Source organism: Echeneis naucrates, chromosome 15 (assembly GCF_900963305.1).
Source record: "Echeneis naucrates chromosome 15, fEcheNa1.1, whole genome shotgun sequence".
NCBI classification, from domain to species: domain Eukaryota; kingdom Metazoa; phylum Chordata; class Actinopteri; order Carangiformes; family Echeneidae; genus Echeneis; species Echeneis naucrates.
Window position 1 is genome coordinate 14,836,184 of NC_042525.1, and position 12,329 is coordinate 14,848,512.

The window sequence follows — 12,329 nt, forward strand, 5'->3', positions numbered from 1 at the left end:
AGGGGGGGGGTTCTTTTAAAAAGCTGATTAAAGCAGGTTACACACCTCATTCTAACGAAGATCACACAGACACACACAGTGTTTCGGACTATGGCTTCCACCACATCAGGTGATAGTCTGCCAACAGGCAGCAAGATCTTCAGTACTATTCCTGACGTGTTCTTCATCCCTGAGTTTGTGAGTTTCATATTTGTCAACTTTTTTTGAGTGCGTGGGTGTGTGTGTCTTTGTGTGTCGACTAATCAACCTTTTTAGCTTCAGCTGTAGTAAGTCCATCTTCACCTTGCTTTCACAAGTGATTGTGGAAGACTACAAAGTTTCATTTGCCTGTTTCCTTCTTCATCCTCCTCCGTCATCCCTCACTCACTTAGGTCAGCAGCATTAAGATTAAGATCTTGTTCCCTTCACTCTTTATCTGCTTCCTCATCATTGCTCCACTGAAGTAAATCTCCATCCAGATAGGAATCTGTCACATTATGTTGAAACAGGCAGTGTTTGATCAGTGGAGCCAGCAGAGAGGAGACGGAGCAGCTAACTGACCATGACGGCAGGAGTGGCTGAAAGGTTTGCTTTGGTTAAGAGTTTGTGCCAGCTGAGCAACACGTACCCTTCATTAATGATGGCGGCCACATTGCAACACGCTTCCATACTGACAGTTGTCGCAAGAGGAAAAAGCAGTTTCCAGTATTTGCATGTTTCCGTGGCAACAGGAAAACAACAACCACAGCTAGTTATAGCAACAAACATATGGAGACTTCGATGGAAAGTCCTAATTCGACTGCTGGTACAAACACGTGCTGTCATTATTTTTTTCTATATGTTGACAATGTTTATATCCACAAATCCAAAAGTGTTAACATGGAACCGAAGCTGACTATCAAAGTGTCAGAGGTTGCGCCAAAGCCAATTTCCTCATTTTCAAGACCTTTTTTCCAACGCTATTTGATCAAATAAAAGTCAATCAGTTAAAAACTGACTCATAAAATTCCGTTCAATGAATCACTCACATACAGTGACAGACCGTTAGCAGTTTCTGTGCAAGCAAATTAAAAAGATGAAACTGTGTAACAGGTTTAATTGCTGAGTGAGTGGGCGTAAATCTAAACCAGCCATAATTTCAAGCGGCGTACCTGCCGGCTCATGCCTTTTCTTGCAGCTCAGTAATGGAAATGTACTGGCACTGCTAACTGGTCTGTGCGCACTGTAGAACTGAACCATTACAAGAATAAGAAATAGGCAAGCAGGGTAATTGGCAGAGAGCTTGGCAGCTTCTCTGGCTTTTTATTTATTTATTTATTTATTTATTTATTATTGGTAACAATGACAGAGCAACGATGGTTTAATCATTTCAACCAAAGAAAGTTCAGAGGGAAAAACCAACAGGCAGACATGAGCGTTTTTGAAGCCGCTCGGTCAATTTAGAGACCGCAATGCTCGAACGAGCCTTAACCCAAAGCCTTTCACAAAGTCGCCTTTGAAACAGCAGGGCTCGAAGCTGATGTATGGCAGCCACATGAATGAATGAAATGAAGTGGGCTGGGCTGGGCTCTTGACAATAAAACGATCACTGCTTGGTATGAAAGGATGGAAATTGCATTCATCTTGGATTCATACCAGTCATGTTTGATTCTAATAGTGAAGATAAATGAACTCTCCAACTTTTAAAAACTTCAGTTCCAGTTGCAGCACAAAAACTCCTCGCCGTCAGACGTATATATATCTGTATGCTAAGGGCCCCGCGCACTCAAGCTATTACATCTCCATATGTATGGACATTCAAATACCAAATATCAGAAGAAGCATATTTTGCAATATATGGATGATTCAGGGATTGTTCAAACATCCGAATCAACAGTGTTAACACTGCTGTAGGAATCTTCACAGAGCTTTATAGACTTTCAGGTATGTCTATGTATTTCACACTTCTTCTGAAATTTAATGGCACGCAGGCCAAATCTCCCTCAGCTTGGGATCGATATGAATAGATAAGGTTCCTCCAGCATGCCTTTGGATAAGTCGGATATGGAGAAGTAAAGACAAGGTTTATGTAATATTTGCTGATAAGCTGTCTCGTGTATGTGCTTAAAGTAATGTTTGTTTGAGTGTTCTCACGGTAATGAACTGTTGCTGCAGGCGTGTTCTCACCTCTCCACTTCGTTTTGTTGTCCCCGTGTACCTTCGGTTGCTCTCGGCTTTCATCACAGTCATTGGACTGATGTGGCTTTCTCCCATTAAAGGACACCTGTACATCAGAGAAATTGATGTGGCTCAGCTGTTTATCCATTTAACCAATTTAAAAGACATCTTTCAACATGTTTTGAAATAAGAAGTTTTTTTTTTCTTATTTATTTTCAAAACTAGAAAACAAAGCAATACCACGGATTAATGATATTTTCTCATTGACACCTTATCAATTGTGTTAAAAGTTATGAGTCAGCCAACTGCAGCAGTGCCTTTGACTGGTTACCGGTCTTTATTAAGCACTATTCAGGATGAATGGTAAAGTTTTCAATGTTACGAAGGGGTAGTTTCAAGATACAACTAGAAATATTCATTTTGATGTCATAGCATGTCATCACTGTAGATTCAATGAAAAGGTGGCATGAGCAGATTCAGTTTGCTGTGAGCTGACTGACTGTATCAGTGCAAGAATGGAAAAAAACAAAACAAAAAAAACAAAACAAAAAAAAACTAAACGGAAAAGGATCTCCAGCTTTCAATTTATTTCTTTTTTTTTTTTTTAGCAGTGGTGGTGACAGAAAATCCTTCTTATTTAAATGAGTCTGCACTGTTTGCTCCCGCTCTAACCCGGTACACCTGATACCTGTAGGCAGGCTTACAGAGAGACCGAGACACAGAGGAGTCATGGCAGCCGATGTGTTACCTCAACACAGATGAACAACCTGAAACTGAGGCAGCAGTGAATCATTTTGCTACTCATACGTTGGATTTGCTTACTCTGACATCATAATTACACCGAGAGAAAAGAAGAGAAAAGTTTAGTTGCACAATAATGTACCCTGCTTTCCGTCTTACACGATTTCAGAGTTCTGCTTATCAGTGACCAGTGTTTGCCAAAGGAGGAGAGCAAAAGACTGTGGAATTACACCAGCGTGTGCATGCTTCTTTTCAAATTTCAAATCTAGTCCCAGACCTGGGCATTAACTCGTCATAAAGAGTGAAATGATGCTGTTGAGCTCCATAATGTGAAATGTAGTATCCAACTTTTTTATCCCAGAAACTCAATATTATGATCTGCTGCATTGATTTCTATCATTTTTGAAGTTTTATTATACTACAGTAGCGAACACTGGTGTTCTGCTTCAAAGAGGCCTTTCTCTACATTTTTGAAATGAATTATGTCCTCATGTTAGTTCAACAATAGTAAAGAAACAAACAGGTTTGAAAGAAATAAAAAAGGAGCAAGGATGGTTTGCCAGGCCAAAGCCCACTACAGGTTTATGAAGCCTCACACAGGACAATAAACATGAGTTGAAGTTTGCCCTTTAGGCTCACTGAGGCCGCCAATCTCACGTTGAAATGATTCGTTGTTGTTATTTAAATGCATCATGGCTAACAGAAATGAAACCTCTTCTTCTCCCTCCCCCCACCAACCTGCAGGTGATTGGAGGTTTGGTATGGATCCTGGTGGCATCGACTCGCATCACCCCTTTTGAAAACCCTCTGGGCTGGGTGATGTTTGTGTCCGTCTTCTGCTTTGTACTGACAACACTCTGGTTCTTCATCTTCCTCTGTGGAGCCAATCAGAGCAACATTTGGCCCTCCCTGGTTAGAAACCCCCCCTCCATCTCATAGTTAGCTCACTGGTCAAGCTAGTTAACTGTAGACGGAGAATAACGGCCAGAACTTTGTAGACACGCCACACACAGTATGTACGATGCTGCCTTTTCTCACTTCTTGACTCTCACATTTTGCCTCTACTTCCCCATCTTTCCCGCTCACCCCTCTCTCTGTAGGATGCAGGTTACCATTTCTTGGCTGTGATTTTCTACTTGAGCGCATCGGTGGCTCTGGCTTACATCACCATTATGAATAAGACTCTTTCTCAAATTATTGACGGTCTCAAAATCTACCGGCTGGATATTTCTGCAGTGGTACGATGAAACAATCACACTCAAACACACAGCCATGGATCAAACTGTTATGTGCAATTGTGCTAGCTCAATTTAAAGTATTCTGTCACGAAAGAGGGTAAAATCTAAAAAGCCATATCCGGTACAACAAAACTTCATAAGTTAAGGAAAGAAAATATGACTTTTGGGACTATACTGTTGAGTAAAAGTATAAAGTCGCAGAAAATGGTATGTACATCAATGTAGTTTGACTCTGTGAAGTGGGGAGGGGAATATTATGAGACCAGAGGATATAAGGGATTATTTGGTGTATTAATAAATAATGGGAGTAACTGCTAAATTTAGGTGTAATGCAGTCTGTAGTTGTCATTCAGTCCACACCTGATTGAAGATGTTTAAGGTCTGTCTGTCTTTGGGTGCTTCAGGTGATGTCCTATGTGGCCACTCTCCTCTACTTCATCCATGCCATTTTCTCTGCCATCCGATGGAGGAGATCCTAAACCAAAACTCCAACCGCAAGTTAAGAGCAAGATGACGAGATCGAAAACAAACCAAATTGCCAGCTAAGCTCTTACCAGGCTCAACGCGTGACTTTGTGTTTTGCTTTTTCCTGACAGACTTTTTTTTTTTTCCAGCATTTTGTTTTTAGTCAGCTCAGTGATGAAGTTTCTGTTTGGCTTTTCAAACAACGTGCCAGAAAATGATATGAATGACTGAGAAGAATACTGAATGTTTATCTGACTGTTGAAAAATGTCACATGTTCCTGGCCTGGTCTGGTTGGTGAGGAAATTCTTTCTTTCTTTTTTTTTTACAAATCCATTCAAGTTAAGATGCTTTGGTCAGGGGATATCGTGGAAGACAGATGGGTGTAAATAGCTAATTAAGACTATTAATAACTAAAGATCATGAAATAAAAAGAACGTGACTTACATTTGTAACAATAATGCCAATGTGTTTCCTGAATTCATTATTATACATATATATTAGAGACCATTTATAACGTCTTATCACTGAAACATTTTGATGTCAACAGTTTCAAAGATAGGTTAAAACATTTCCTTGAGTACAAGCCATGCAGCAGCAGAGCTGGTGTGACGGATTTTTCAGTTTTCAGGAGAAAGTCCGTAAAATTTTAACATGTAAATATTGGGTTGGTTTTACTTCATGGCATATTTGGAATCCACGATGAATAAATAAAAATAGCTAATTATTACGACGTATTTCTGCTTGGGAAAAGGGTTGTCGCTTGTCTTCTTTGAAACCAAATTTCACATATTACAGTTATCCTGGAGACAGTTACTGAATTTTAAGCCTCAGCATTAAACCACGCCTTACACATTTGTACTACAAATGAATTTTTCACATCAACACCATGTAATTTCACTTTAAGATGAACAAGTATTATGTGTAAAGCGCCCCAAAGAACATTTCTCTTCCCCTGAGCCAGAATGGATGAATAATGGAGTCTCTAAGATGTTTGCGTCTCCACTGGCTGCAGGTTAATGAACCTGCGGGACGTTTCGTGACGTTGGGCCCTCTCTGTCTCTGTTCCTGCCTCACAGAGTGAAACCTATCAGCGCAGTGGAGTGGCGTTACTTTACACAGCCCCAGGACAGGTCCTCCACTCCAGTTTTCCAATCAAAGATGCAGCATTTCGCAGAAATAATCACCAGTAACTGAAGTTTAACCATCTCCACACCTACCTCAATAAACCACCAAACAAGTTTTGGTTTCACTTCATCTGATGACACAGTGATACACAGACAAACGGCACATCGTGACAAGATATCTTTTTTTTTGCCTCGTGTGCCTGTTCTTATTTTTCAAGAATTCTGGTAATCACTGAGCACATTTGTTTGGAAAAAGTGGCCTCACGACAATAATTTAAAGCAGTGAAATGAACTAAACACGACATCAATGTATTAGAAACTTCTTACATTGCTTATTTACATTTGCCCTCTTTACATGGAGAGATGGATGCAGCCTCTGTGGCTACAGGTTTGTGAGGAGAGGAGAAAATCAGAGAGGGATGCTTTGCTGTTGCTATCATTGCAGTGCCGCTCTGCCAAAAACCTGTTTGGTCTCAACCATTTCCTGGGCAAGTTTTCAGGCTCTTCAGCATCTTAAGACCTCTGTCTCCCAGTTACTCACTTTAATTTTTAATTTGGCGCTGAACAAGTTTAATGAAAGTTTTTTTTTTAGCAAATCTGCTTTGGCTGCTTTGGAAATGGATTGGCGACAACACTGGGCAGTTTTATAGAATAAAAAATAAAAAAGTGCGTTGAAAGCATCTAAAAACGCTGCCTGTGACACATTTCGCACAGAATATTGTTATTTGATCCACTGGAAACTTAAAAATGCAAATCACATAAGTTTGAAAATCAAGCTTTGTGGATCTGCCAACGTGTCAGCAGGTAGACAAAAAGCCCCCCAAAAACAGAACACAACTTTGCGTGCAGTATAAGCCTTCAGCTAACCTCTGAGCTCAGTAGGCTGTTCCTTTACACAGAAAGAGCTGAAATATTTCAGCCACACAGGTTTTACTGTGGCCTGAGGGCAGAAAATTCCTTCCCAGGTCACCATGATACACCAGGTACCCTTGGGTGCTGTGAGAAGGAGGGCGTGTCCAGTTTGCTCCTGACCAAAGACACGCTACGCACAGTGGCAGAACGGGTTTGTGTGCTAACTTGGCGATGCTTTAAGTCTCAGGAACACCTGCTGCTGCTCCATTAGCTCAGAGGAGAAGCAGGTCGCTCACCACTGACTCTCTGGGTGAAGGAACAGGCAGAGATGGCTGCCACCACAGCTCAGCCAATGGGAAGTCTGCCCAGCGGACTGGAAATATGCACCACGGCCCCGGATATATTTTATCTTCCCGAACTGGTGAGTGGACAACGACCGAGGATACAGCAAATGGCTGATTTTCAAGCATTTTGGATTAAGTTAGAAATAAATGATGATCAAATGGTATAAATCGATCCAAATGAGTCCATCCATCCAAATAAATGATCAGATGAAATGAAATGAAATGATTGGTGGACACACTGATTTCATCTCAAAAATGTTAAATTAGCACAAATTACACAGATATACGAATTTATCAGTGTCATTTTATTTATTTTTTTGTAAATCTGAACATAAAAATACTGTATAACTGAGAACTGATTTTGACCTGATTTGTCGAAAGTGAGGCATTTTGATGAAATGGGAGGGGAAACATATTCCTCCTCATTCAAATCTCACTTTTTACTCTTTTTGTATCTGTGCTACTAATCTAAGGGAGAATGTGGCTCGTATAACTGCTGGGGAATAGCTGCATAGATGTTTGCCCTTCCTTATGCTGTGACATTCAGTGTTAAACTTCGCTGGAAAACCAAAGATAACGCCCCAAAACCTACAGTACCGTACCTACAGGAAATGGAAATCACACGGGGTTTTTTGTTTAAAACTCATGCAGCTTTGCATCCAGTCTGCTACCAGCTTATGTTTAACAAACACAGGTGACCTGTCACACCCTGCCCAAGACAGTCACAATAATGGTACTGTGACTGAATATCCATCCACTGCAAACGTCACGCCGAATCTTTCCCTTCAACTGTCAGGACGCCGTTGGTGTTGCTGAGTGACAGCGAGTAAAGTATCCGGCAGAAAGCAGTGGATGAAGACACATTTCTGCTGCTGGTAGGACATCATGTCTTCAGGGTTAGGGTTAGTTTTCATCTTAGAAAGTCACCTCAGACTGACTCAGTGTGCTGCAGCTAGAGTACTTCAAAATGGACAAAATTAAGGAGAAATGTGTCAAATTGGATGGTGGTAATAAGTGTTTGGTGAAATTCTTCTGGCACACCAGATGGATGGAGTTTGGTTTGACTCGACAGTGAGAAATGGAGAGTTTAAGAAAGCATTTTGAGGGTTGAAATTTGCCAACAACATTTGTTGTGATGAGCCCTGAGGTCACCCCAAACCAGTCAGACTGTGAAGGCCAAATTGAGTTGATCACTCACGCCACCTAGCAGTACAAAAACTTGAGTTTTTAATTCAAAGTGCTTGTTTAAAAAAAAACAAACAAACAAACAAACAAAAAAAACTGTTCTGTGAGCTAAACCCAAAATGTAACACATCCTCAGCCTCTCGGTCACCAAACTATGATTTGTTTCAGACAGGGATCCATGAAGGATCTGCCAGTAGAATCTTTTCTTTTTGCTGTGGAAAAGCTGCATTTCCCAGCAACATTTGAAGGAGCCATCGAAATGGGACAGCTTTGTTGTTCCACTGTGATGGGATCAGTCTTCCAACTACAGCATCGAAAGGAGGTCATTAATAAGGACAGAGTGTATAATCTCATTTCCAAAAACAGCTAATTTCAATTTGTGCTACAACGCACCAAAATGCCAAAGCTTCCAAAAATCAAAACGCTTTGTGTCTCTGGAAGGAAGTTTGGCTTATTCCCGACTTTGTAAAAGAGCCAGCCTGTTTTCCGTGTACCATGTAAATTTAGTGTAATTGCCAGCGTCACTGGGATTTCCCATTTTAACTTTGAACAAGAAAGGCCAATGTGTCCCTAAATATAACCTTAGTTTCAGCAGTGCAGGCGGTTCAGTGGTTAGATCGTTATCGCAGTGTCTCCAGTTCAGCTCTGACCTGGGACCTGTGCTGCAAGGCCTCTCTCTTTCCGTCTCCCAGCTGGTTTCCCTGCCATTTTCTGGTCCAAATAGAGGCATAAAAAGCCCCAAAAATAATCTTTCACCTCCCCCCCCCCCAAGAACACAGTCTACCTTTATCTCAGAGGAAAAGAGGTGTTTCGATTAATGCACAGCTGTCATGTCTGTCCGTGCTCCACTCTGGCCTTGCAGGTGTTTGGCGGTTTGGTTTGGATCCTGGTCGCGTCGACCCACGTGAACCCGCCGAACCCTCTGGGCTGGGTGATGTTCGTCTCCGTCTTCTGCTTCGTGCTGACTTTCCTCTGGGTGATCATCTTTGTCGCTGGCGCCCATAAGAACAGCTCTGGCTGGGCTGCTGCTGTAAGAGAGAAGGAATGAATGCCAAAGGAAATAAAACAGAGACAATGAGTGATGCGCTGAGGCCTTGTTAATATTTTAAATGAATCTCTGTGTGCTCAGGACTTTGCTTACCATGGCCTGGCTGCCTTCTTCTACCTCAGTGCGGGGGTGGCCTTGGCTTTCATCACCATGGATAAGAAAGGCGGCGAACTTAAAATCTACCAGATTGACATTGCTGCTGTGGTGAGAAGTGAATTCATCAATAACGCACATCACTGAAAAACTCAACTCTGAACACACGTTACCGTTTGTTTTTTCTTATTGTCCTGAATTTGTGCGATGCAAAAATAACAATAAGTTACTTCCTGTTGCTAAAATAGACTTTAAAAAGATTAGTTCAGTCCAAGAGTTAGATTGAATTTCTTTCGTGTGCGGTTCCATCATGTTAATGCATATTTTCCAATGATCAAATCACTCCTTTTATAAACCAGCAAACACAAAACAGCAATTCATTTGTGTTCCTTTGTGTTTGTGTGTCAGGTGTTCGCCTTTGTGGCCACGCTCCTCTACTTCATCCACGCCGTCCTCTCTGCAATCCGATGGAAAAACTTCTGAACAAGTTCTCATTTTGTCTGCAAATGTCTGTCCTGTATGTTCTTTTGGAAACAATGAATTTTGTAAGGATGAAGTCTACCATTGTTTAAAGTCCAGTGCACAAACAAATCAGCGTATCCTAATTTCGACTCAGTATTTTGCCAGTGATCGAGAAAGTGTCAGAAGTCCATGTTTCTTTGCATTGACTATGATGATTTAGCTGTAAAATACTCAACCTATTCATTTTTTGATTTTTTTTTTTTTGTAGCCATTGTATTTTTCTTTGTCATATAGAATTAACACAAGCAAATTATCAGTATGTAAAGGATCGTAAAGTGTTTTTTTTAGATGTAATACTTCCCGATGCGATTTATACATGTGAGAAATTCATTTTTTGTATAATCCAGATTAAAGAATATTGATGTACATACCGTTGTTGTTTCAATTAAGAGGTGAAGTCACAGATCCAGATGGATTTAACAGCAGACTGGATGTTGGTTGGAAATATTATTTCTGTTCACAGCTCGTGGAAAGAGCAGGATTTCAGGGCGGACACAGCCTCAGCTCGATGCCGGTGCATAGCGTTAGTAAGGCCTTTCTGGCATCATGACAATACTGCCGATCGGGTGAACACTTCAGCTTGTGCGGATTTCTGAGGGATCTGGGATGTTTGGCATCATCATCAGCTCCCGTTTAGTCTGATTGCTCCTGTTTGGTCTTCAGTGGTTCGTCTCGTCACCCAGTTCATGGCCAGCTGAAAATTAGTGTTCGCATCACACAACCTTTGCCTAGACGGCAAAAGATGGCAAAACTGTGGTGACTATTTCCTGACTGACATATTGGTGGAGAAATGAAGAAGGAATTTTCAGATAGAACTCCCAATAAAATAAGTATCTCTTATACAGGAGAGAACTGGCCTTGGTTGGAAATACAATCCGATTGGCTGATGTACCCAAAATGACTGTGTGAGGAAAAGCATTATGGGTAATGGATACATGGCTACATGATATTCAGCTGCTGCCACCAGCCTATGCTGGTAATGACATTTCTCAAGGTTTATATTTGCTCAGCGCATCATCTATCTTTCAGAAATCCCGTTTGCCCTTTCATCAGGTGATTTGCCTCTTGCATCTGATGATTCCTGTAAAGTCGTGTCAAAACACTGATTGGACCTTGAATTGCTTTGCTTCAGTGCATCATAGCAAGAGTCTTAGCTTTCCAAAGATATGCTGAATCTACGCAGATTTACACTTTGGAATTAGAGTTAGCGTTGTTTGCATGGGTGAACTTTAGTTTCAGTACTTTGTGCACATTGCAGTTGTAGCCCAATCCTTCAAACTGCTCCGGGTTCCTCCTGCTCGCCTCCTTCACTGCTGTTGGTCTTGTGTAAGTCCAAATTCAGCCACACATCCACCGTCTGGCAAATATTTAGCCCATTCTTCTCAATATTTAAAGTTGATAAGCAAGATAAGATTCATGGGAATAAAAGTGACAAAAAGCAGAGCTACATGTGGAAAACGCAACGGTGAAGGGAGAGTTTAGACCAAAAGGAGGAGGAGGAACATTTCTGAGACCTGCTTCGTTACGACTTAGCACAGTCGATCAGGTGCTCCCTGACCTATCTGGGACCAACACCTTTAATATCCATGGATTGCCTTAATAAACAAACACTTGTCCTCCTCAGGCTTTGCTTCCTGATCAGATACCTACAAAATAACATGTTTGCATGGTTATATTGGCCTTTAACTGTGGCTGAGTCTTAGTTTTGTTCCATTAAATTTAGTGTCAATATTTTCTTGTCTGTTGGCCATTCTAGATTAAAAGGTTAAACAATTTTAAATCGTCTGCGATATCTGAAGTATAACTGCGCTTCAGTGGAGTAGGCAGACCGAGGATTCCCCCTGGTGATTATTTATGGAACAAACGCAGATAAAGGAGCCTACTTTCCACAACTAATATCGCAGCTAATCCATGTAGATGAATAAACTTTTCCAGTATCTGAATGTGGTCAACAAGGTGTAGAAGAGAGCCCTGCAGTCGAGAAGCACACTTCACGTCATCCTACAAACAAACCACATACATCAGGGGCTATTTGCTAATAACCATATAGCTCTTTGTTAGTACAACTTCTTGTTATCCCTGTTAGATACATTAACCAACATGTAATTTAGGCCACTTTTCTTTCTTTCTTTCTACCTTCATACATACAGAAAGATTATAAAAAAAAAAAAAAAAGTTACTACTTTCCAATCATTAAAATACAAACTGAAACAACAACTATAGGTTGGGTTGAATGTTTCAGTTTCCTTTGAGCTCTGTCCCCAATGAGGCGAAATGTGTGCACATGAAAATTACTTTTGTGACACAGCATGAAAGAAAATGTGTTCTACCTTTGAGTCCACAGCTCATTCCTGCATGCAGTGAATGTAATAAGTCACATGATGCTGTGACCCTGAGCAGACAGTGAGTTAAAACCAAGTGGAAGACGAGAAAACCTTTCACTGAAATATTTGCCTTTAGCTGGATCAGATTTTTATGAATCTTCTAATTTAAACATACAAATGTTTTGTTTAAAGACCCAGCTGAAAGGAAACTGCAGAGTATCAGTGGTGGCTTCAAGTATCTGAAAATTGTTTCTTT

At 40.9% G+C, this 12,329-nt stretch overlaps 2 protein-coding genes across 3 annotated transcripts; both read left to right on the forward strand.

Annotated features, from left to right (window-relative positions):
- Positions 1–35: 35 nt before the first annotated feature.
- LOC115055367 (myelin and lymphocyte protein) lies at positions 36–5,308 on the forward strand. Of its 2 annotated transcripts, XM_029521110.1 has the most exons (4): positions 36–177; positions 3,622–3,789; positions 3,978–4,115; positions 4,520–5,308. In XM_029521110.1, the coding sequence occupies exons 1-4, from the start codon at positions 91–93 to the stop codon at positions 4,592–4,594; spliced, it is 468 nt and encodes a 155-aa protein (XP_029376970.1). In that variant the 5' UTR covers positions 36–90; the 3' UTR covers positions 4,595–5,308. The 2 variants fall into 2 exon arrangements, with proteins under 2 accessions (XP_029376970.1, XP_029376971.1); XM_029521111.1 differs by lacking the exons at positions 3,622–3,789; positions 3,978–4,115 and having other exon boundaries at positions 46–177.
- Positions 5,309–6,782: 1,474 nt separating this feature from the next.
- On the forward strand, positions 6,783–10,117 carry LOC115055548 (myelin and lymphocyte protein). The gene is made up of 4 exons (XM_029521439.1): positions 6,783–6,978; positions 8,949–9,116; positions 9,216–9,338; positions 9,636–10,117. The coding sequence occupies exons 1-4, from the start codon at positions 6,886–6,888 to the stop codon at positions 9,708–9,710; spliced, it is 459 nt and encodes a 152-aa protein (XP_029377299.1). The 5' UTR covers positions 6,783–6,885; the 3' UTR covers positions 9,711–10,117.
- The last annotated feature ends 2,212 nt before the right edge of the window (positions 10,118–12,329 follow it).

Excerpts from the sequence above, each read along its gene's own strand:
- LOC115055548 (XM_029521439.1), top strand. The coding sequence starts at position 6,886 with ATGGCTGCCACCACAGCTCAGCCAATGGGAAGTCTGCCCAGCGGACTG. Across the intron at positions 9,117-9,215 it reads GCTCTGGCTGGGCTGCTGCT|GACTTTGCTTACCATGGCCT; the intron begins GTAAGAGAGAAG and ends CTGTGTGCTCAG. Across the intron at positions 9,339-9,635 it reads AGATTGACATTGCTGCTGTG|GTGTTCGCCTTTGTGGCCAC; the intron begins GTGAGAAGTGAA and ends TTTGTGTGTCAG.
- LOC115055367 (XM_029521110.1), top strand. The coding sequence starts at position 91 with ATGGCTTCCACCACATCAGGTGATAGTCTGCCAACAGGCAGCAAGATC. Across the intron at positions 178-3,621 it reads TGTTCTTCATCCCTGAGTTT|GTGATTGGAGGTTTGGTATG; the intron begins GTGAGTTTCATA and ends ACCAACCTGCAG. Across the intron at positions 3,790-3,977 it reads GCAACATTTGGCCCTCCCTG|GATGCAGGTTACCATTTCTT; the intron begins GTTAGAAACCCC and ends CTCTCTCTGTAG.